Source organism: Giraffa tippelskirchi, chromosome 2, assembly GCF_054371585.1.
Source record: "Giraffa tippelskirchi isolate mGirTip1 chromosome 2, T2T-mGirTip1v1.2.pri, whole genome shotgun sequence".
NCBI classification, from domain to species: Eukaryota; Metazoa; Chordata; class Mammalia; order Artiodactyla; family Giraffidae; genus Giraffa; species Giraffa tippelskirchi.
The window spans coordinates 137,439,646-137,464,922 of NC_137276.1; the positions used below are offsets into that span (position 1 = coordinate 137,439,646).

General features: G+C 38.3%; 1 protein-coding gene across 7 annotated transcripts in view; it reads left to right on the forward strand.

Annotated features, from left to right (window-relative positions):
* Positions 1-25,277, forward strand: part of LOC145538556 (EGF-like and EMI domain-containing protein 1) — a 349,065-nt gene that overhangs the window by 166,729 nt on the left and 157,059 nt on the right. For 3 of the 7 annotated variants that reach the window (XR_014077011.1, XM_081570759.1, XM_081570758.1), the window contains one exon: positions 22,702-23,479. The exons of the other annotated variants lie outside the window; for them this stretch is intronic. Coding sequence is in view for 2 of the 3 variants with exons in the window: in XM_081570759.1 (XP_081426885.1) it covers positions 22,702-22,753 (52 nt within the window). In the remaining variant the exon portion in view is untranslated. Of the gene's footprint in view, positions 1-22,701; positions 23,480-25,277 lie in introns of those variants that run through there. 7 annotated transcript variants of the gene reach the window in all.

Here is a 25,277-nt window from a genome sequence, read left to right on the forward strand (position 1 = left end):
CTACTTGTCCAAGGAAAGAGAATTTTAAAGAGAAACAATAGTTAGGTTAATATACTAATAAACACAAACAGAAAGAGAACAGAGGTGGATAAATTAATTTCAGACAAATTTATTTTCCAAGAAGAATTTATTTATTTATTTTTGGTTTAGAGAAAAATTACAATCTCAGTGAAGCTATATTTACTAGTGTTTTATTTTTTACTTTTTACATGTAAGTGATATCATAGTGTTTGTCTTCTTCTGTCTGACTTATTTCACTTAGTGTAATACCCTCCAGGTCCATTAATTTTGCTGCAAATGGCAGAATTTCATTCTTTTTTATGACTAATATTCTATCATATATGTATACTGTGTGTGTGTAGATATATATATATCTATAGATCTATATGGATCTCTATATAGATCTATATATCTGTCCATATCTATCTATATATGTCACATCTTTAGCCATTGATGGATATATAGATTGCTTCCATATCTTCACAACTGTAAATAATGCTGCTATGGACATTGGGGTGCACGTATCTTTTCAAATTAGTGTTTTTGTTTCTTCTTAGGAGTGGAATTACTGGGTCATATGGTAGTTCTATTTTTAGTGTTTTGAGAAAATCCCATACTGTTTTCCACAGTAGCTACACCAGTTTACATTCCTACCAATAGTATTCCCTTTTCTTTACATCATTGCCAACATTTGTTATTTGTGTTTTTTGATGATAGGTATTCTGATAGGTGTGAGATAATATTTCATCGTGATCTTGATTTGCATTTCCCTGATGATTAGCAGTGTTGTACATCTTTTCATGTGCCTTTTGGCCATCTTCATGTCATCTTTGCAAAAGATGTCTCTTTAGATCTTCTGCCTAATAATTGAGTTGTTTCTTTTGATGTTTTTTTGAGAAAACAGCAATTCTTCAATACTAGAAAGACTTCCCTGGTGGCTCAGAAGATAAAGCATCTTGCAAACAATGTGGGAGACCCAGGTTAGATCCCTGGGTCGGGAAGATCCTCTGGAGAAGGAAATGGCAACCCACTCCAATATTCTTGCCTGGGAAATCTCATGGACGGAGGAGCATGGTAGGCTACAGTCCATGGGGTCGCAAAGAGTCGGACATGACTGAGCGACTTCACTTTCACTGTCACTTTCATACCCTAGATAAGGAAAAGGGGAGCTAGAAGTATTTTAATTTAAGCTATGTAGCCAAAACTGAACATAAGGTAACTATCTTAGCTTTAGATCTTTTCATTATTAAATAGGAATTAATAATATAAATTAATTAAAGATTAAAATCACAAATTTAGAAATAGTAAAACAAAGCAAGCCGGAAGAAATTAAGTACAAAATAATGAAACACAAGGCAGATATCATTGAATTATTGAAAAGGAAAATAAAACATTCAAGAACTTGTTCTTTAGAAAATAACAATACATTCAGAAACTTATTAAAAATCAGGAAGTACCATACATATTTATATTAGAGGGAGCATACATATATTATAAATGAAATATTAATTTTTTCAGTAATATCATATTAAACTCCAAGCTTAATACTTGAAAACATAAATGAAGCATTTCTGAAAACATACCAATTATCAAAGTTTACTCTAGCAGAAATCAAAGATTAGATAGACCAATAATCTTAAAAAATTAGTACAAATAAAAGGTTATTCCCTCCACAGAAGTTTCTAGAATCAGATGATTTTACCTTAGTTCTGGCGACATCCTTGTGCATACTACTGCAGAACATGGAACATTTAGAATACTGAACATTGCGTTTTAGGAAATCAGCATTAGTTTTGATTACTGAAAATGATAAATTCAGTACAAAAAGAGTGTGGATCTAACTCACAAAAATTGAATAGGGAGAGTGGCAGACATATTATTAACTTTATCCTTGAACCATCTTCATTCTATCTCTTTCCCTGCTAATAGAATCCTTATTTTCTGTGTGCTGTGATTTTTCCAACCCGAGGTGATTAATTATGATTGGTCTAACTCTAAACTAAAGATGACAATTATGTTCCTCTTTGCCAGCAGTTCACTTTCCCAGCCCTCCTTAGAGCATGAGTATGGCTGACTGATTCAGTTCTAGCTAATGGAACTTAAGAGGAGCTTTGCTGGTGAGCATCTGGAATAGGAAATTAATGTCCTAATAGTAGGATCAGATGGAAGAGGAAGGCTCGTTAGTGTTGTCTGGAATGGCAGCAGACATTTTGCAAACTTTGAGGTGTCTAGTGTGAAAAACAAATACCTTTGACTGTTGTTAAAGATGGTGGAGGAGAGAAAGATATAAAACTTAGATAACTTAGATAACATAATTGACCTACTGAAGCAGCTTGAAGTCACCTCTGTTTTTCCTATTAACTGAGTTAACATACATATACACAGGCATGCACGTGCGTGCGCACACACACACACACACACACACACACATCCCGCATGCCACTGTCACTGTGATAGGTATTTTTATTCTTACAGCTGGAAGTGTTCATCTGAAATAAAGGCCGAAATCCAAACTAAAATACTGACAAAGAAAAATAAAACAGTAATTCTTGCAAAGAATCATTCACTATACTTTAATAAAATGATTCAAAACTGAAGTTATTTTAAGACACAATGATGGTCCAATACTAGGAACTCTATTAAGGTTATAGCACATCACTAAGTCTGATGATGCTACAGAAACGAACACCTATTACCATTTTTTTAAAATGTAAATAAATTTGAAATAAATGTGATACGTTTCAAGAGTAAGATTCTACATCCATTAGATATAGTTAGGGCAAGTTCAGGGTGCTCGGTATCATTATTATAATTTAAATACTGTTCTGTAGTTTCTAGTCAATGGAATATGTGCTGAAATAGAAATACAATTATAAATTTTAAAAAGGAAAATAGTACTATTATTTGAAACAAACATGATCATGTTCCTATAAATTCGGAGAAAATGCACTGAATTGATAAGGATGCTCATGGAAGTGGCCCAGGAGAAATAGGTTATTGTCTCACTTAAGGGGATTAATAGAGTATACATAGATCCCATAGAACATAGTTTTGATAACACTGACACATCTAACATTGAAGTTTATCCAGAGACAAAAGCTGTAATGAGCATCTATTTCTATCCAGGGGAGTGATTCAGTCACTATGAAGGTCTGTTGAGCTATGTTGTAAGGCTATTTTATCATCTTCCATCAAGATTCAGATGAAATATCCTTAAGAACATTTATCATCCTTCATCCTGATTTCATTTGCACCTAGCAACACTCTGATGAATTATTTGACTTCTCATATATCTTGGTCCTGGGAAGGTATGAACGTGTGTGTCCTGTGAATAAAGTCTTTGAGTATTTTCATTACTGATAAAGGTTTAGTTCGGAAAATACACTAAAAAACTGGTATTCCAGTTAACCCCAGTAGAACAAGAAATATATAACTTGTTCAATAAATGGCATCTTGAAAATTGGTTCTATGGAGAAAAGTCAAGATGGTATATTCACCTTTGTATGTATATGTGTCAACAAGAATTCTATATGAATTAAATGTAAAATTTTAAGATAAATAGATAAATAAAAAGAATTAAAAAAAATATATAGAAAGAACATATACATGAAGATTTCACTTATATCCCAGGTTTAGGAAGAATCTCCTAAATTGGGAAATGATTCAAGTGTGATGAGACCTTTCCTAGATTAATATTCAATAGATAATATTCACCAAGAATATATTTGAAATTGAAATACCCTAAAGTAGTCCAGTAGGCCCACTTATTTGAGGGAGAAATGTCTCCTCTTGTAAAGATAAAAAGAATGATAAAATTCCCAGTATGGTTTCTGCACTGCCTGGCCCTCTTGGAGCTAGGAAATCTGGAGGACTTCTGAGATCTTCCAAGAACTTCTAAGAACTTTTTACAAGCAGTGGGATTCTTTGGCTGCTGCTTTTAAGTTCTGTAATCAGTCTTTTTTCATCTAGGATTCAAGTCAGACAAACATCCCCTTTCCCTGTCCATAACTGTCCCCTCATCTCTTCACAGTCAGAGACCAGATAAACCTCAGTTTTTAAACCTCTGTGCCTGGACTTACTAGGTTCCTGGAGCAAGGAGAGAGGGAAAGATGGGACTTTCTGCATCTCAGGGGATTATACTGTGAGTTTCTCCCTGAAGCCTTCTCCCAGCATTTTCCCATAGAATAGAGCTGTTGAAAGTGCCCTGTTGTACCCTTGCTTGTCACCATGCATTTGTCCTTGTGGTCTTGCCCCACAGTGAAAATGAGGAAAAGAATAACATGAGGAGAGGGGTAAGAAAGTTGAATCTCCTGGGTATAACCAGTGATCCTGCCTGAGTAAGCTAGCTGGAAGACCCAGATATCCAGAGGCTTTGTGAAAGACCACCACCCCTTCATCTAAGCTTAGCCTGAGAGACAGGTCTGGATGCAATTCTGTCCATATTTCATGTCACAAAAGCAAGTCTTCCCTGTCCTACTCTGGCACTCTAGATGCCATGTCGGGTACCTAGAATTGGTATTCCAGATCTATTGAACGGTTCAGAAGCATCCTTCACCATTTAATGTGTAAAATGCAGATTCAGGTATAGGAAAGGCATTTTAACGGTGCATGCCTGCGTGCTAAGTTGTTTCATTCTCATCCGACTCTTTGTGATCCTATGGACCATAGCCCACCAGGCTCCTCTGTTTATGGGATTCTCCAGGGAAGAATACTAGAGTGGACTGCCATGCCCTCCTCCAGGGGATCTTCCTGACCCAGGGATCAAACCTTTGTTTCAGGCGGCTTCTTTACCACTAGCACAACCTGGGAAGTCCATTTTAACGGTATCAGCATGTAATTATGAAAGTGTAGGGTGTCTGAAAATTGTCCATATCTTTATCCACTTTAGACTAAAAATAAGCATACATGATTGAAAGTGTTACGGTATTTCAATTATGTTTGCTGCTTTTCAGTTTTTAGAATCAATCTACAGGCAAAGCACAAAATAAATATAGAGGGTAATTCAAATTTTATAAAACTTGACAATATAGTAATAATAATAATGTAGTGAATTTTATAAAATGAAGGATGAAAGAGAGGGGAAAGTAATGAAGATAAATCATATTTTTAGATTGTAATAAATTATATATATGTATAAAATAAATCAAGAGACCTAGAAGAATGGAAAATAATAAGAGTTTACAAAGATTGGCAGGAAGTTTAGGTGTTTTGAACCTCTCATTTTGCATAATGGGTGGTGATAAATACTGTCTAAAATTAAGGGTTTGAGGGCATTAAGATTTTAATAGTAGTCACCTAAAAACTATAAATACTGATAATAGTGATTATCTCTAGTAAGTAGGACTTGAAGGTTAAAAAATAGAGAAAAAAAATCTTTCATTTTTTTCCTTCTATACCATTTGGATTTTTTAAGCATATGTAAGTGTATGTATGTGCTGTGCTGTGCTCAGTCATGTCCAACTCTTTGTGACCCCATGGACTGCAGCCCACCAGGCTCCTCTGTCCATGGGATGCTCCAGGCAAGAATACTGGAGTGGATTGCATGTCCTTCTGCAGGGAATCTTCCTGACCCAGGGATCAAACCCACATCTTTTATGTCTCCTGCATCGGCAAGTGGGGGTCTTTACGGTTAGTGCCACCTGGGAAGCCCTCAAGTTTATGTATGTATGTGTGCATATATATATATATTTTTTTTTTTTTTAAAGAAAAAGATAGATGTTGTGTCTCTTGGATTTTTTTTATCTATCACTCTTACTTATTACTCTTTTTATCTATTTCTTTGCTTTTCATTCTTTGACATGTTCTTGCTTAACTTTTATCCTATAGACTAATCCCTTGATTTTAGGTTGTTTTTTTTATTCTATAATTAAACCAACTGTTTTAAAACCCTGATCACAACACATCAATAAATCACAAGTCTTTCTGACAAAATAAATAGAATTATCATACATGAAATAATAGCTGGATGTAACATATACATACATATAAACAATGTGTCATAATAGTAAATGTATTTATTGGTCAAGAAAGTTTTAAAACCACTGATTTAGTGTGTAATTAATTAGTTATGCTAAAGAATTTTCAAATCTTACCTTGTTTGCCCTTGAATAGCTTCCTAGTCATGCAAAATTCTTAAATTATGGATGTATATAATATCCTCTTGTATCTCTCTGAAGACACTAATATTTTTGAAGAAGTATTTTCTCTCCAATTTGATTCAGTTTTATCCCAGATTTACTAGTTTATTTCTTTGTTTGCTTCCTTATTTCCATGCTTTTAATATTCCTCTAATATTTGATGACCCTTGCTTGACTGTTTGGATTTTGGAATAAAGAACTAGTTTAATTAGTAGAGTTAGCTTGCATGGGATTATTATGCAGTTTTATAGGTCTTTGTTTCCAACAGCCCTTGAGTGTGAGATTCTAATTTAAAACTCTAAAAGCACAGTCTGGGTGATACCCTTATGGTCCAGTGGTTAGGACTCGATGCTTTCACTGCCAGGTCCCCAGGTTCAGTCCCTGTTCAGGAAACTAAGATCCTGCAAGCCATGTGGTGTGCCAAAAAAAAATAAAATGATATAAAATAAAAATGAAAGCACAGTCTGACAGGAGGTACCACACCACAGTGTTGTTGGGCAGCGTGTACTGTCCTGTGACATTCTCCATTGTCAAGAGAGTTACTTTGGGAGAAGCAATCTTAGTGAATCTTATTTCTGAGTCAGTATATTCTTTCTTGCCACATGTTATAGAGCTTTGACATGACCTTAAGCCATGTTCTCTCTCTCAGATGTTGACACCCACGTGCAGAACCGTCCTCTGGGAGATGACGCATTTTCTTCGGAGAAAGGTTCTCTGGGTGTAGTCATGAGGGAAAGGACTAGCCTCTGTGCGAAGGAACAGAAAGGGCTTTCCGGTCCCTTCTCTTAAATAAACACAAGAGATGCTTTAATTAATCTACTCATATCATGTATCCCAGCTCCTTTCTGTTATTGTACTCACTGACTTTGAACTCGACAGAGCTCCCTTGAGGAGAATCCTGCTAACAGTAGGGTTTGATGCTGTAGTTTCTCTTCTCTGTATATCCCATAATCAGATTGTACCTGATTTTTATGTTTCAGGAATTTCTCAAATATATGGAGTAAATTGACACCCTTTCTTCCATTTTCAAAAACAACCTATTGAATGAAGAAGCAGATATAACAATCCAACTGTCTTCTATTAAGTCAGAACACCCAAGATATTTACAAAATATCAATATAAACATGATATTATTCTTACATTTTTGGACAATGTATTTGTTTTTTTTTACATGTGTCATAATATGTAATGGGCTTATTATTTTTATATTTATATAAAGACTAAATAGTGTCTTTTAAATCTCAAGTTAAATTTCTAGTATGGTGAATATTGGACTTCCCAGATGGCACAGTGTTAAAGAATCCACCTGCCAAAGCAGGAGATGCAGGGGACGCAGGTTCAACTCCTGGGTTAGAAAGATCCCCTGGAGTAGGAACTGGTGACTTGCTCCAGTATTCTTGCCTGGGAAATTCCATAAACAGAGGAACCTGGCAGGCTGCGGTTCATGGGGTATCAAGGAGTCCAACACGACTGAGGACTGAGTGACTGAGCACACATATACCCATAGAATGAAACTCTTTGGGTTCTTTAATAATCTTTAAAATGTAAAGAAGTATTCAATATATCCACAGCTTCTTTTGACTTGTAACACTGTACAATATTATGTGACTTTCCCAAAATAACATGCTACTAAAGGGCAGAGGCAGGCCTTGAAATAATATCTGATGGCTCCAAAGTTCTTCTTGCTAAATATTTCTGCATTCAGTTTGAAAACTAATGGGTTTTTTTTCAGATGTCTGTCAATATCTCATCCTGAATAATTTCTTGCTTGATTGTCACTTTCATCAGTCTGGCATCCAGCAGGTTCTGAGAAGTGATGGAATGTGTTTATGAATAGAAATTTTGAAGAATCTTGTATACATTTCTGAAATATCCTTGACATCCCCAGCAGTTATCAACCATTTTTTCTTTGGATAGGGCTGACTTTTGGTTATCACACCTGTGCCTGTTCAGGCTCTCAGACACCCTACGAACATTTTTTTTTTCTTCATTTCTTTGTCTCTTCCAGATTTGAATGCTCTCAGTTCTTAGCATATTGTTATCACAGTTGTTGTTAATGATTGCTATTGTAGGTTACAAGTAAAACAGATATTGTTAAGTGGCTTCTATAATTTGCTTCCAATCACTATTACAATATAGCTCATGCAATATTAACAACTGGGATTGAAATTTCAATATTCCTATGCAGCATTCATTTGACAGTTCAGTCTCTAGTGTAATAGCTCTCCCTTACTCATAGTTTCAGTTTTCATTTAAGAATATGCTAAATTATAGTACCCACCAATATGGCCTCCTTCCCAAGCCATGAATTATGCAGCTCTGCAGCTACTGCTGGCTCTTCTGGGAATTTATTGTCTGTAGCTTCTCCATCCCAGGTGGATCACTGCTCTCTTCCTGCCAAACCCTTCTCTCTGCCTGGACTCTGACTCAGTTCTCTCTTTGTGGCCCCCAGAACTCTGCCAGCTTTTTAGAGCATTTGTAATAATAAGAAAATGACACCCCTTCCTCCAGGCACATATGATCCTGAAACAGAGACCCATGAACCCCTCATTCCACCTACCAGGCCGTTGTGGAAACCACACTCCTCGACTCTGAACACCTCTGGGAGATCATACTGGGAAATCGGTGGGGAAGTTTAATGACACGACACTGATTTTTGAACATCATTATTTCAAAAGCCTTATGGGTAGTCTCCCACTTTCTGTGTAAGAACACAAACCATACTCTAATTTTCAAAAGAAAATGCATATCTGGTCTCTGTAGAAAAAGATGTGACACTTCAGTACAGAATAACTGTGTATTTCAAGCATTCAATCCCTTTGACTTCAGTCTCAAATTGCCTGCTTTCCAGAATGTTACAAAAAGGTCTAGATATCATTTTGTCAGTTAAGAGATAATGTGGAGCTTAAATAAAATGAACATCCTCGGGGGTTAACCATCATTTGTGTCCTCTCTCTGTCCTATTTTTCTGCTGATGCATTGCTTGTTTCTCAGTGTCAGCCCTTGCTTGCTCAGACCCTTCCCAGTTGGTTATGTCGATCCTGACAGTTTCTTCTATCCTGCTGGCCTCCTGATCTTGGATTTCTCCACCTGGCAAATTTATGTGGAGATTTCTGTTGGCAACCTTATCCTCATGCAGAAGGTCTGCTGTCTTTCGCTCATAAATACTTCCTGGTAGGCAGCCTGCTATCAGGATAGCTCCTATATGTGGATGTAAAGGTGCCAAATCTCTATTCTTGGGTATTCTCAAGCCTGGGTAAAGTCAGACTTCCAAGCAGCCATATATTTGGACCTCATGTAAATGGTTTTACTCTGCTTTAACGCAATGCTTTTGGCTTAACTGAGAGTTAGATTAAGATATGTTCACATGAAGAAGATTCCTAGAGCTTTTATTAATGTCATGTGAGGTCTTTCCTATATGGTAAAGAATCTGTCTGCAACACAAGAGTCCCCCATTTGATACTTGAGTCAGGAAGATCCTAAGGAGAAGGGAATAGCAGTCCACTCCAGTATTCTTGCCTGGAGAATTCCATGAGCCTGGTGGGCTACATTCCATGGGATCGCAAAGAGCCGGACACAACTGAGCGACTACCACTACCACTACTATGAGAACACCTGACCCATTGTAATTGTTATTATTTTTTTATGATCTTTCTATAAACATCCACATGGTAAGTTAATCTTAACATGTTTTGCTGGGTGAGGTATGTCTTCCATGATGAAATGGTACTTGCAAATTATTACATAATTAATGGCAACTAATCTGTCATATACCATGTTTGGCATTGTCTACTAAGAAACATAGAGCTATATGTTAGTATCATTTTTCTGTAGGTATCTTTAGCTTAGGTTTATTGATACTCACCTTTATGTTTTATGTTTATGAGATTCTTTAATTCAAGCTAATGACTTACTCTTATGATTTTAAGATTTTATGCTTTGCCTCATTCCTAAAGTCACCTAAAAGCATAGAAATATAAAAAAAATCAGAACAGGAGCTATGCAATGAAAAGAGCATATAGTTACAGAGACCCTGCAGGGTTCAGAGAAATTAAAGGAAATTAGAGATACTAAAATAAGCTAATTTTATCTGGGCCAGTAATAATCAGTATAACTGCAAATCATCTTGTCGGCAGCACATGAAGTGTTTCCACCAGCCTGACCTCCCCCTCAGTGGCACTACAGGCCTCTTGTCTGGACTCGTGCGGAGTGCCCTAACATGGCAGCTTTCCCTTGAAGTCCTTTCCTTCTGGCCTAAACTGCTTGTCCATTAGAGGGAATGTCACAGAAGGAAGAAGTGGTAGGAAGCAGCTCTTGCAAAGTCACAGACCTAGTGGAGATTGCTGTGGCATTAGAGTGTATCAGTTCAGTTCAGTCGCTCAGTTGCGTCCATTTCTTAGCGACCCCATGGACTGCAGCACACCAGGCCTCCCTGTCCATCATCAACTCCCGGAGTGTATAAAGATGTATATACAGTCACCAGCATCAGTATGAGAATATTTGCATACATTATTTAAATCTCTTTCTAAAAATATCTCAAAAAAAGCTGTTTATGATGATTAGTGGAGGGGATTAGATCTTGTCAGTACTAACTGTCTTATTGCATAGGGAGTTTATAGACTACACTTGTTTTCTCTCTGCCATATTTTAATTCACCTTTATGAATCCCTTTACAGTTGTAGAAGAAACTACTCCTTTTTCTCTTTTCCTCTTCAACCACATCTTCTTATAAGGCCCAGGGACTTTATCTGAGGCCACAGTTCTTAGGTAATTTGTCCCGTGATCTTTATGTCACAGCTTATATGATTTTTTTAGAAGTTGATTGCTATTTTCTGTGAAGTAAAATGGGGGAATTTTTTTTTTCCAAACATTAAACTTCTTTATTTTGTATTGGGGTATAGCAGATTAACAATATTGCAGTAGTTTCAGGTGAGCAGCAAAGGGCTCAGCCATATATACACATGTATCCATTCTGGGGGAAATTTATTTATAAAATATAAAAACTAGGGTACATAAGAGTTAAGTGTTTATCAAAGCTTCCTAGCAAGGAGATCAGAGTGAGAAGTCACAGCTGTGAGTGATGAGCCTACCTCATACCTCTGGGGACATGTGGTACAGGCTTCTCGCCTGTTTCTTGACATTTCTGTGGACTTATTTGTAACCTTGGTAGTCACAGTGTGGGAGAGGGGAGGGAAGAGGCGAGCTAAAGTAAAGAACGATCTAATACATACTCTCTTTCTCTTCCTAGAGGACATTTTATGATCTTTAATGTATTCCTACAAAAGGAAATAAAATTTTTAGCAATTCACATAGAAGTTCAGAGAATCACCATATGCAATGTTAGCTTTTAAATCTCATATATATGCATGTATATGGAGAGATGTACGTTTTTCTTTTTCTCCATCCTCACATCCTTCCTGACAAAACTCAGATTTGTATTTTAAGTATTCTCTGCTTGGTTGTGGCTGTTGCCATTTTCAGAAAAATTTTCACTAAATATTTTTTTCAAAATTTGTTACTTGGAAAAGCGTTCCGCACCCCCCCTCCCCGCCCCTGCCAGGGTTATGTAAGGTGGAGGTCTACACAATTATTATCTGCTCTCAGCAAAACTGAATAGCTGGGAGGGGATAACTCTACACTCCCTGGTGCCAAAAGCCACTTCTGAACATATTGCAATATATTCTGGATTCATTTTAAAGTGATTGTAACTAAACAAATCACAACCTTTTGGGGATAGGGTAATAGTATATTAAGACTGTGTATAGTCTATGAGTAGTCAGTATATTAAAATCTGTCAGAAAAGGTCATCATTGACTATGGGTTAATATCTGCAGTCAGTACCTTGAATAGTGCCAATATGTGTTGGCCCTTATCTTTCCCAGGGTTCAAGTCAGGAAATGAGATCTGAAACTTTAGCTGAAGGGGTGTGAACCAGATTGCCAAACTTCTTAGTGGAGAGAAGTTTCTGGGTTTTTTTTTGCTTTGCTTGTTTTGTTGTTTAATGATTCTGAGTATTTTAGAGTTGAAGAATTGAGGTATATGTAGGATTTTAGTCTTTGGCCTTTTGGATCCAGGGAGAGAAAGGATATGCCCTTTTCCTCTCACCCTACCCCCAACCAATTACCTTTGGAGAGGTATCAGCTGTGTTTTGCTAATGAGCATTGCCGGAGGACGTTCTGGAAGCTCACTGAACACAGAGACTTGTGAGCCTCCTCGCAGTGGAATCAGGCAACCTGTCAGTCTGTTTGTACGTGTGCTGGTGTTTTCTTTGCAAGGCATACAAACCAATTAGAGTGTGGCTCTCTTAGAACATTTCTGAGGAGGTGGATACTTCTTTTCATGTTTGGCGTGGGCATCTGTTGTATTGAGGAGAGTGAGATCAAGAACTGTACAATCAATTTCAGGAGGAAAATTAGGATGAAGGGAATAACTAAGTTTGTTGTAGTAGATTTAGTAGAGATTTAGTAGAGGATTTAGTAGAGAAAATGATCTGAGTTCCATATATCTGTACAGTTTGAAAGTTCAAAAGAATGAGGACAGACAAGTTTCCTTGACTGCCTTTCATTAACTGCCTATTGTTTTGATAATTAGTTCATTATAGAGGAGAGATGTGAATGGTGACCTCTGTCCAGTCTGGCTCATGAAAAACAAATGGACTGATTTCCTCTGGGCAGTGTGATCAATTACCAGTAATGAAGCTGAAATGAATGATCCCGATATGCCTTTGCGCATTTTATTTTGCAAGGAAATCAGTGTCTTATGCCGCTTGAGAGATGGCTCCGACTTTATATTAGCAACGTAATGTTCAGCCTTCCTACCCTCTCCTCCCCAAATCAAGACTTACTGTCAGATAAATTCAACTAGTGCCTTAAGGAGAAATCAAGTGAATATGGGGCAAAGATGCAGAGTTACATTTCGACGATTTCCCACTATGTGAATAGCAGTCAGCTATAGAATAGGTAACCGTCAGCAATTTTATTTTAATTCTTTGCTATATGGAACCTCAGGGAGGAAATGTTCTTGTGTGGAGATGAAAGTTCTCTTTTTTTTCTAAATTGTAAAATGATTGAAAATTGTGGCTATCATTACTTGTAGTTTTACTATTTGCACTTATAATAAAGTGATGGCGATGCTATTTAGAAGTTGATGCTGAGAATCTATAAACGTCTATTATAAAAGCTAGTATTTAGCATCCACATTCTAGAATTACTGCCAGTGAATCCCATTGAAAAACTGTTAAGGATCTCTAACAATGGATGGTACCTGGGTATTGTCATCTCATTCTTTTTCTCTTCTGGCTGGAAATATTGGAGCTAGTATCTGTAACTCTCTAAGAGATGTGGGACTAATGAGATAAATTTTAATCTCCCTCTAGTTTTGTGTGTCCTGTTTGCTGCTTGGACCAAAGGCTAATTTTAAAATATACATGTTTTTCTTGTTATAGCAGTGATGCAAAAATAAGAGGTCTATAAAGACTTAAACTCATTATTTGCTTCTAATGGTTGGAGAAAGAAAATTTGGGGGTCTTTCAGTTCCCGGTCCATATTACTGCAGGATGAGGGAGTAATACATGCATTGATTTAATATCCTTATTTATAGGAAAAACTTATTAAAATTGTGAGTTTCAATGTAGCAGCCCTTAGTGTTTTAAAGGAGAAAGAACTGATGAACTGTCATCAGTAGACCCAGTCTGAGTCTTTGTGGTTCTGTCACTTATTAGCTATGTGATCAAGGGAGAGTTGTCTAACTTCTAGAATATAGTCTCCTGATGTATTCCATAACATTTTTGTGTTAAATAGTCTTTAATATCACTTCTAACTCTAATATTCTATGCTTTAGTGACCATTAACTAATCATTCGTTAATATGTTAAGCAGACAATATTTAGTCACCTGGGTATGAGAACTTTACTATGTGGTACTATCTGTGGTGGTGTTTAGTCACTAAGTCGTGTCCGACTCTCGTGACCCCATGGACTGTAGCCACTAGGCTCCTGTCCACGGGATTTCCCAGGCAAGAATACTGGAGTGGGTTGCCATTTTCTTCTCCAAGGGGATCTTCCTGACCCGTGGATCGAACCTAGGTCTCCCGCATTGCAGGAGGATTCTTTACTGACTGAGTCACTAGGGAAGCCCATAGTACTCTCTACTAGTACCGATGAAGAAGGTTATAAATGAATAGCAACATACTCTCCCTTTCAGAAAGCTTATAGCCTAGAGGAGAAGACAGACAAGCAGTGTGTGGTAGATACTGGTAAGACCTATCTGCTTGTCTACTTCTGAGGTAAGTATTTAAGGGAGTTTCTTAGCCTGCGTACCTCACATATCTTTTGGGAAGACAGATGAAAAGACTTAGGGTCTGACCCTCTGGCTGTAGGATTCTTCTTGATAGGAGTTTTCAAAAAAGGCAAGGAGCTCATCCTGAGATAAAATGGATGCCTGCTCTTTATCTTAAAAAGCATGTCAATTTTTAGAATTGACAGATATTTTGGTGTGACTCTGGATGCTGCCCCTCAAAATGTCCTCTAACCTAGCTCTGAAGAGATAAGCTCAGTTTTATCAAGAGAGTGAGAGAGAGAACTGAAAAAAAAAAAAAGACAGCATCAGCAGTGGAAGACCTGCTGCACTGGTGGAAACGAAGTTTTCCTTTTCTGTGAGGGCAGTGTTAATGAATACAGAAGTGGCATGGTGGGATTACTAGCTGTGAAGACAACACCCCACAAATGAGATCAAGGCCAGTGAAGCTTCTGTGGGAGCCCTCGGATACTATACCAGCAGAGATAAAACAAAAGATTTAAATTTAATGATCTTAAAATTTTTAATGTGTGTCACAGCCCATTTAAGAGGGCCAAAACATCCTTTGCTCCACCCTTCCCAAGGATTCATCTTGTCTGCTATGTATAAAATTTGCCACTACCGCCTATTTTTTAATCAGAAATAAATGTCATTAAATGTAGGATATGTCATTATTTTAGGTATCACCGAAAAAGCAAAATGTACCAAGTAAACTAAGGTTTTGTTATCACTTTATTTTCTATGTACTGAAAGAACTCTTTAGAAGGCATGTGCCAGGTAAGTTTTCTGATTCAGCTTTACTGAACGTAAAACAAAGAAGAGTCTCTGGCTTCCCCAGTGGCTCAGCAGGTAAAGAATCTGCCTGCAAGGCAGTAGACACTGGAGACTTGAGTTTTGATACTTGGGTCAGGAAGATCCCCTGGAGGAGGAAATGGCAACCCACTCCTGGACAAAACAGCCTGATGGGCTACAGTCCAGGGGGTCCCAAAGAGTCTAACACTACAAGCATTCACACACCTTAGCTGGCAGATACCAAAACCCAGCAATGGTGCGAAGAAATCTACCCATTCCAGCAGTGTGTTTGCTTGGCATACAAGCATCCCAAGTTTATAGTGCAGTGGTTTAGAAAGGGAAGGATAGAAAAAGGAACAGCTCTAATCTCACAGAGGGAAATATGAGGAAAGTAGTATTAGAGCAATTTGCAGGTGTCCCCAAAGGCTACCCTGATTTCAGAGATATTAAAATGATGAGAAAACTGCATTTTTGAATAGAGAAAATAGGATATGTGTATGTGTGGTATAGTAATTTGGAGCTTTGCAATGTCAGCAAGTAGAAGTCTAAAAGGCAACTAGACCCCAGAGAAAAGTGAAAATTGATAGAATGGCTCATTCTTCTCTGTGAATGAGAGATGGAAGAGAAAAGGAGACCAGAGATAAGGACTGATATTTTCTCCATTGAGGACAAGCTTCCTGGACTGATGTTCAAACATTTGTGGAGCCTAATAGTGGGCTTTCCTGGTGGCTCAGATGGTAAAGAATCTACCTGCAGTGCAGAACAGCCAGGTTTGAACCTTGGCGTCAGGAAGATCCCCTGGAGAAGGGAATGGCAACTCACTCCATTATTTTTGCCTGGAGAATTCCATGGACAGAAGAGTCTGGTAGGCTCTAGTCCATGGGGTCGCAGAGTCAGACATGAGTGAGCAACTAGCAGCTTACAAACAGAAAAGAGTAATGGTCAAGGATCTGACTTTGAAAATCATTTGGTGGTTTAAAAGACCGCTGTGGTGCCTACGAGCCACCTGCAGCTATTGAGAAAAGAGACATAGGATCTGAGTGGTGTGGCAGATGATGGACCTAAGTTAAAAGAATTATTATTATTTGTGCTTTTGTTGGAATTCATGTACTTTATAGATTTATCTCAGATTTTCCTGGGCTGTAAAATCATGGATGATATGATAGAAAAAGATGATAATGTATATTCCTTTCATGCCCTCCATTCCCCTTTGAGTAAACCTTTTGTATGCTTTTTTTTTTTTTTTTTACATGTGTTCCCCTTCCTGGACCCCCCACCCACCTCCCTCCCCATCCCATCCCTCTGGGTCATCCCATTGCCCCGGCCCTGAGCCCTTGTCTCATGCATTGAACATGGAGTGGTGTTCTGTTTCACATATGATAATATACATGTTTCAATGCTATTCTCCCAGAACGTCCCACCCTCACCTTCTCCCTCAGAGTCCATAAAATTGTTCTATGCATCCGTGTCTCTTATTCTGTCTCGCATATAGGGTTATCGTTACCATCTTTCAAATTCCATACATATGCATTAGTATACTGTATTGTTGTTTTTCTTTTAAACTAAGTGGGCAATTGGGAAAAAAGCTATTAACAAACATTTTTATGAGAAATATATTTCTTGCTAGAAATTTTTAGATTTCATGTTGTAGAAGCAAGCTCAGTACCTCAAAATGCATTTCATTACTCACTGCATCCAGGCACTGCTGGGCTGCCCATTTGCAAACATCATTCCAATATGCAATGCTCCTTAGCTTTGAAGGCTACCAAAGCACATTCAGTCTTTTCTGAAAAAAGTACAGAAGATACATTCATGTGTTAAATTATTTGCTTGGTAATACATTCAGAGAGAAGAAAACATACAATGACATTGTTAATTGGGTGATACAAATGTTCGTCATAATGAGCACATTGTGCAGAGTGTCTAAGGTGGATGGTTGTGTGGTGTGGATGAAGTATGTTAGTTGGCTTCCAGCCTACTGGTGAAAGGTTTGGACCATTTGTGTTGGATAATTTTATGGTGGATTTAAGAGAATTTGTTTTCCTTCAAGAAGGAAATGGTGCATGCAATATTCCATATGTAATTCCTTGAGTAAGAGATAATTGCATTGCATATTAACCAACTATTTGCATTTAATTAGCAATGGTTTCTGCTACTGTAATTTTTCTTTTAAGTAAATGTTTGGAAATGTGTTTGTCTTATTTAGTAACTTTTTAAATATGTTGCCACAACTCAGTGCTTGTTAAAGGTTATCTAAATGTACTACTCAAGGAAAACATTTTTCAATTACTCAGCATCATAGGCTTCAGTTTCCTCATCTGCACTAGGTAATATGTAATATGTAATAGTCTTACCAGCAGAGTCATGCAATTGCAGTTATGTATGTGGTGTCATGGGGCTTCCCTGGTCGCTCAGACAGTAAAGAATCTGCTTGCAATGCAGGAGACCCGGGTTCAATCCCTGGGTCAGGAAGATCTCCTGGAGAAGGGAATGGCAACCCACTGCAGAATTCTTGCCTAGAGAATTCCATGGGCAGAGGAGCCTGGAGGGCTACAATCCATGGGGTCAAAAAGAGTCAGACATGATTGAATGATTAGTACTTTCACTTTCACATATGGTATTATAGAACATGTCTTAGAGTTGCAATCAATGACAAGTTTGTTTTCCTTTTAGGAATAATGTGTGGGAATAGGTTCTAAAGCAGGACCTCTCAAAGCCAGGTTCTTAGACTACTTGCCTCAGACTCACCTAGGATGCTGGCTGAAAATGCAGATTTCCTTGGTGCTATGGACCAAATTGTGTTCCTGTCTCCCTGCCCCATTCATACATTAAAGCTCTACTCCTCACTGTGACTGTATTTGACAATAGGGCAAATACATTAGAAGATAATGTTAGAAAATATATTAGAAGATAATGTTAAGTGAAGCCATAGGGTACAGTCCTAATCAGGTAGAATTGGTGGCCTTATATGAAGAGAAAGAGAGAGATCTCTTGTTTGACATGCACCAAGGAAAGGCCAAGTAAGGACATAGCCAAAAGGGGGCCATCTGGAAGCCAGAAAGAGAACTCTCACCAGAAACCAAGTCAGTGGGCATCTTGATTTTGTACTTGCTACTTCCAGAACTGTAAGACAATAAATTTCTGTTGTTTAAGCCATCCAGTCTATGGTATTTTGTGATAGCAGCCTGAGCTGCCTATGACACTTGGTTCTACCCCACTTTTACCGGATTCAAAATATAAGGAATGAGAAGCCCCTACCCTGGACACATGGGGACAGCAATACGTGGCGAGCATATAGGAGAGGACTGATGGTGTTGTAGCAATGGGCTGACAGGGGTTGGAGAGTAGGTACAGTGGAAGTATTTGGTCTCCAGGTTTAAGTGTCTGAGTGTCCAAGACCTCAGGCACAGTCAGGGACCTGAAGGTCAGCTATGGTCTCTGCTTAGACAGCCAGTCAGGTGTTTAGATGGCATATGGAAGATCCTGATGACCAGGAAGAAGCCAGCCACACCCTGAGCCAACCTTGCTTTCAAGGAAGTAAGAGATGAGATATGCCACCACAGAATCTGATGGAGCTCAGGACTTTGACTTCTCCCCTGCAGAGCCATAGGATCTGTGAGAGCCATCTCGGGTAAACTTGCTAAGGGGTAAGAGACTGGATTTGATATTGCAGTTTTCTCCGAAGGTGATTTTTTATCCTCTCTCTAGGTTCTTGGCATTTTTTATACTTTATTTATTTATTTTTTTGGTCTCACCACATGGCCTATGGGATCTTAGTTCTCTGACCTGGGATCTAATCCACACCCCTTGCATGCGAAGTGCAGAGTCTTAACCACTGGACCACCAGGAAAGTCTCTCTTAGCATTTTTATACTGTCCCTAATGCAATCCTCTCAGACAGTGTTTTTCCAGGCTTTGTTTCCATCACTATCTATGTTATCATCCTCTTTCACAGAACTCTGGGCTTGTGCCTGTGTGCACACACTCACACTTGGAGCGAACTTGTCTTGGCCCAGCCCTGAGTTAGGGAATTGATAAAGTCATCCTTGAAAATACATTAATGGATTTGCATACCATGACTTTTCAGGTAACTTATTTACATTTTGATAGAGAGTCTTCAGAAGGCAAAGCCTCAAAACAACAAGTCTCAAAACACCAACTACTGACAAAAATTTCAGGCCCTTTCCTTCTCAGATAACCCTGTAGGGAGCTGTCTTGTTGACTTAAGTCCAGAAACAACCAATCTCAAGTTATAAATGAAACAGTTCTGGTCAAAGTCATAAAAAGTACTGAGAGAGACCCACTATCCCCTGGCCCAACCCATATGCACCTGGATGCTGTCTCTTCCTATTCCTATTTGCTCAGGGATCATGCTTTACCAAAATTCAGCCTTTGTCTCTCTCTCTATCCCTGTAGTCTGCTTTCTTTGGCTATTTCCACTTAAACTTATTTCCATCTTTCCCCACATAAGACCTAAGACCTTTCCCTCTCCTCCGTGCTTTTGAGCAAATTGTTGAGAAAAATGAGGCTATACAATCGCTGTGCCTGTTTTCTCACTCATTTGTTAATCTGGCCTCTGCTTACACTCTCACCCTTTACACAGCTCCAATTGAGGTCATTAAACATGTCTTTTTCTTTTAACTTAACATGTCCTAATGTTTAGACCTTGAGCAATATCGCCCACTGTTAACTCTCCCCACCTTGTCTAAAACACCACCACCCACACAAATACCCACAGCAATTGTGTGTCCACCACATCCAAAAGAGAGAAATTCCAAATTATCACTGTAACAACTCTTAAGAACATGTTTTTGATCCCCAATCCCTTATTCCCCTGAGCCCAAATATGAGGATCAGAAACTACTGGTAGGAGTGGTAGGGAAATGAATCTAAGATAGAAGGAAGATCTTAATCCCCCCCCCAACCCCCACCCCCGCCCCATCATTGCCTTTGCATATTGCCAGGTCTCAAACTCCAACAAGAAGACAGCAGTTTTCTTAAGGTAGAATTTCTCAACTTCAGCATTATTGAAATTTTAGGACAGAGAATTCTTTATTGTGGGGGCTATCCTGTGCATTGATCCCATAACATCAGCACTGGCATCTGCTCAGTTGATGCTAGTAGTATCCACATTACCCAGTTGTGACAGCTAACAATGTCTCCAGACAGTGCCAAATATTCCCTGAGGGCAGAACACCCTTCCCCTTTCATACTTATCTCCTAGCTGAGAACTGCTACCAAGGGAAATGGAATTTGGAGAATCAATGACTACACGACAGATTACTGAAGTGAACTTTCCTGGTAACTAAAGAAGACAGGACACGTTATGGGATCTTCCCAAACTTCACACGGTGGTAGGGAAGCAAAGTTTGAAAAGATCCATGCAAAGAAAAGTTTTTGTAAGGATTGTCCCCCTCCTCTTGTCATCTTTTGCATAAAATTGTTATACTTATTTCCTTACTAAAGAGTAAATATATGATTATATATTCTAATCTTCCCCAGATAGTTTTGTCCTAGCTTAATTATTAACATAACCTCCTTTCATTATCACAAGTGTCCCATTTTGGATGAAAATGATATGGTCATATATTATTTTCTCAACTACACTAAGGCATCAAGAGGGAAGCTAATTCTTTGTTGTATGCTGATGGATCCCTATGGTACTGTCATTGTGGCTAATTTTATGTGTCAACTTGACTGAGTCAAGGGATGGCCAGATTAAACTTTGGAGTGTGTGTGTCTGTGAGGACATTTCTGGGTAAAATTAGCATTTGAATCTGTTTATTCAAAGTAGTTCCATTTCCCTGATGTGGGTGGGCATCATCAGATCCATTGTCAAACCTACAGTGAAAATAAAGCTCAGTTATGTTATGTACTCCATCAGCAGGATTGGCCTGGTCCTTAAGAAACTGCATCACTGGTGGCTCAGACAGTAAAGAATCTGCCTGCAATGTGGGAGATGTGGGTTCGAGCCCTGTGGGAATATCACCTGGAGAAGGGAATGGCTACCCACTCCAGTATTCTTGCCTGGAGAATCCCATGGACAGGGGAGCCTGATGGGCTACGTTTCACGGGGTCGCAGAGTCCGACATGACTGAGTGACTAATGCTAAGAAAATGAGGCAAGCATGTGTACAAGGAGTTTCATGCTCTAAGTGATGGTGCAGTTTAGAAGTCTTTTCTGGAGGATACTGGGGTTTTCTAGCTACGTTTCAGCCAGATCACCTTGCCCAGGTTCAGTGAAGAGAGTAGACTGGTTATACCCACAAATAAATACATTTCACTGCCATTGCTCTACAAGCCTAATTATATTTTGAAAAGATAATCACTATTCATATGTTTATTCATTATAGGTAGGTCAGTCCATGTGATTTTTTTCCCTAAGGGAAATCAATGAGTCTAGAATTTAGATTGTGAAGGATATTTCTTACATAATAGTACAGTGCCAAAGAGATGTGCCTTAAATAATTTTTCTAGATTAATAAACTTGGGTGCCCTCATCTTTACTCTGTCATTCATCATTGCCGAGCATGTACTGGCCCACTCATCCACAACACTTCCGAAATCTTTTACACTTTACCTTCTCATTTTCAAGCTCCTATTTTGGAGTTACTTGCTGAAGAAATTGAAGAGCTCTTCATTTAAGAACAAATCAGGAATGATATGTAATATGACTGGTAAAATCTTCAACATGGCCTTTAATAAGAACTAGATGCCATAATTGGGATACCCTTATCATCTCTTTGAGGAAAAGTTTAACATCCTAAGATTATAGCAAATACATATCTGTAATAATACCCTGAAAAATGCCTTAACACCTCTGGAATTATTGATATGTGTCCTTCCAAAATAATGGTAAACTTCTGGAATCATTTATGATTCAAGTAGGTTGAAAATGAAATAATATTATGTTTCTGCTCTATATGGAAGCTTTTGATTGTATTCTTTTCAATTATATTATAATACCTGTGAGTCAGGTATTAGTAGCCTCATTGTGTGTTTGAGTAAACTGTGATTCTTGAGAGTTTAGGATTTAAATACAGGTCTCCTTGACTCTGAGCCTTTGCATCTTTCAGTATTTCATTGGGAATCTTTCAGCCAACATTAGAAAGTAAAAGAACAAATAATGTAACATATTTATTTCATTTAATATGGAGAAATCCTTGTGAAAATTCTCAGACACATTGCTTGACCAAGCCTCTATATCTTTCATTTTTTTATCTGCAAATTGAAGATAGTAAGAGTAACTACCTTATAGAATTGTTAAGAGAGTGTATATTTGTAGTAAATGAATTTACAGAACTTAACAATGTCTGCACACAGCAAGTGTTCAGCCTTTTTTTTAAAGAGCAGAGCAAGAATGCTTTTGATACACCTGTAAATTATTTTTAATATGTATAGGAAATCATTTAGGGACATTAGTCACTCTTCTGAAATTATGGCATGGTTAAGGATTTAACAACAATCTATTACTTTTGCAGCAATGTGCTAGAAATCACAGAGAATGTACGGAAGCATCCTGTCTGCCTATGAGCCTCTTATGTCCTGGTTATGAAGATAAAATATACACACAAGATAGAGAACATGGAGTTGTGAGATTCTACCTGGAAGAACAACAGGAGTTTGGTGGAGAGAGAAACTGTGGACCCTAAACTGAAATGGGGCTGATGTGTTTAGTTGGTTCCTTAAGAAGTGTAGACTATAGAGAAGGAGAGAGAGTTGGGGGTGGGGTGGTGAGGTGGGGAGATAGGATGGGGTGTCGGGGGTGGAGGTTGGGGGCAGAGTTAGGGAGATGTGAAGAGCAAGGCCCTTTGGGGAGGAGCACCCAGACTGACCCATGACTCTGCCTTAGTGGAATAAAAGAGGAAAGAAGGAAAAAAAAAAAAAGAGGAAAGAACGTTCCCACCCTCCCCAAGTGGCTATTCTGTTAAGTGTTTTGTCATTTTCCTTACAGAAATCTTAAGAACTAAATTTGTAAACTAGACCTAACTGGAAATAGCTGTGTTTCTCCCTTCCATACAGCAACCCCTATTGCAGTGAAGGAAATGGGGAACTTGTGGGAAATGAGTAGCCTAAACAATGAATAGACTCCTAGTGTGCATTTTCTCCACAGAAATTAACACATACAAAAAGGAAAAGACTGTGCTGTTCTGAAACATTTTATATTTACATGTGAAACAAATTGTTTGAAAATGTTACTCGATTATTTATATGCATTTCTAAGTAAACCACTTACGCTTTGACCTTTGCTTTCATCAAGCAGGAATTAGATTGATTTGACCCCTTTGTTTCTTGATTCCAATACTTACCTATCACTCGTGTCTTATAATGCCTATGGCAATGGATGGAAGATTACTTTTCTTTAGATAAACTTCTGGAGAGATTTTTAATAACTTTTAAGCCTTTGTGCTTACATTCATCTTATCTATGCTTTCAACTGTCCTTTCATATTATCTTTTAACAGCGTTATTGAGATATAATTCATATACCATCCAATTCACTCATTTAAAGTGAACAATTCAATGAGTTTTAGTATCATCATAGAATTGTGCAACCATTATCACAATCAATTTTAGAATATTTTCGTCATGTCGGAAAGAAACACTGTAGTTTTCAGCTATCATTCCCCCAGCCCTGGGCTATGAAGAAACTGCTTTCTGTAGGTTTGCATATTCTGGGCATGTCATAGAACTGGAATCATGTAATAAGTAGCTAGCTTCTTTCACTTGGCATGATGATTTTAAGTTCATCCAGTGTTATAACCACTTCCCTCATAGCTCAGTCGGTAAAGAATCTGCCTGCTATGCAGGAGACCTGGGTTCAATTCCTTGGTGGGAAGATCCTCTGGAGAAGGAAATGGCAACCCACTCCAGTATTCTTGCCTGGAAAATTCCAAAGACAGAGGAGCCTGGCAGACTACAATCCATGGAGTCACAAAGAGTCGGACACGACTTAGCGACTAAACCAAACCAAAACCAGTGTTATAACCTGTGTCATTACTTTATTTCCTTACTATTTCATTGTTTGGAAACACCACATTTTACTTATCCTTTTATCAGTTCAGTTGAGTTGTTCAACTTCTTGGCTATTATGAATAATGCTGCTATGAACATTAATGTGCAATTTTGTGTGTGTGTGAGGCTATGTTTTTATTTTTCTTGAATGTATTTCTAGGAAAGGGAATGGCTGAATCATATGGTAGGTCTGTGATTAGCCCTTTCACGCCTTTTTCAGTCAAGATGGCCTCACAACATACCTGTATCCAGGCACGCTAGACACAAGTACCTGCCCTCAAATGCTCTCGTTTTGCTTGACTTCATGGTAGGCTCTCTGCTCTTCTTGCATTCACGTTCTCCTTTATGTCTCCTCACAAATCCAGTGCTTAAAATACCACCCAATTTTTTATCTGTAACCCAGACTGCTTCTCTAAACTCTGAATCTCCATATCCATACATTCAATACCAGACCTTTTTGAATACTCTATAGGAACTTCTAAATCAACCTTTTATTATCCTTCCTTCCATCATGCTCCTCCTTATGTATATTCTAAGTAGGGAATGACATATCCTAATAAGAAATCCAATAGTCATACTAGCCTCAGTCTTTCCTTTAAACTATCCATCACCAAGCCCTATTGATTCAGTCTTCTAAACATTGTGTCTATCCTCTCATTCTTACCCTCTCTGTCATTGCTTTGGTTTAAGCTCTCAAGTCTTTTTCCATGAAACAGCCTCTTAACATATCATTCTGTGGTTCATACCCTTCCTCCTCTCTCTATTCTTCCTGAGGCTTCCAGAAGAATTGCTCTGAAACCAAATCTAATCATATCACTCCTCTGCTAACATCTCTCAATGTTTCCCCATAGTCTACAGAATAAAATACAATCTATGGGGCCTGGTGCACCAAACCTTCCATGAAGTGATAGTCACTCAGTCGCGTCCGATTCTTTGTGACCCCATGGAGTGTAGCCCACCAGGCTCCTCTGTCGATGGAATTCTCCAGGCAAGAATAATGGAGTGGGTTGCCATTTCCTTCTCCAGGGGATCTTCCCAACTCA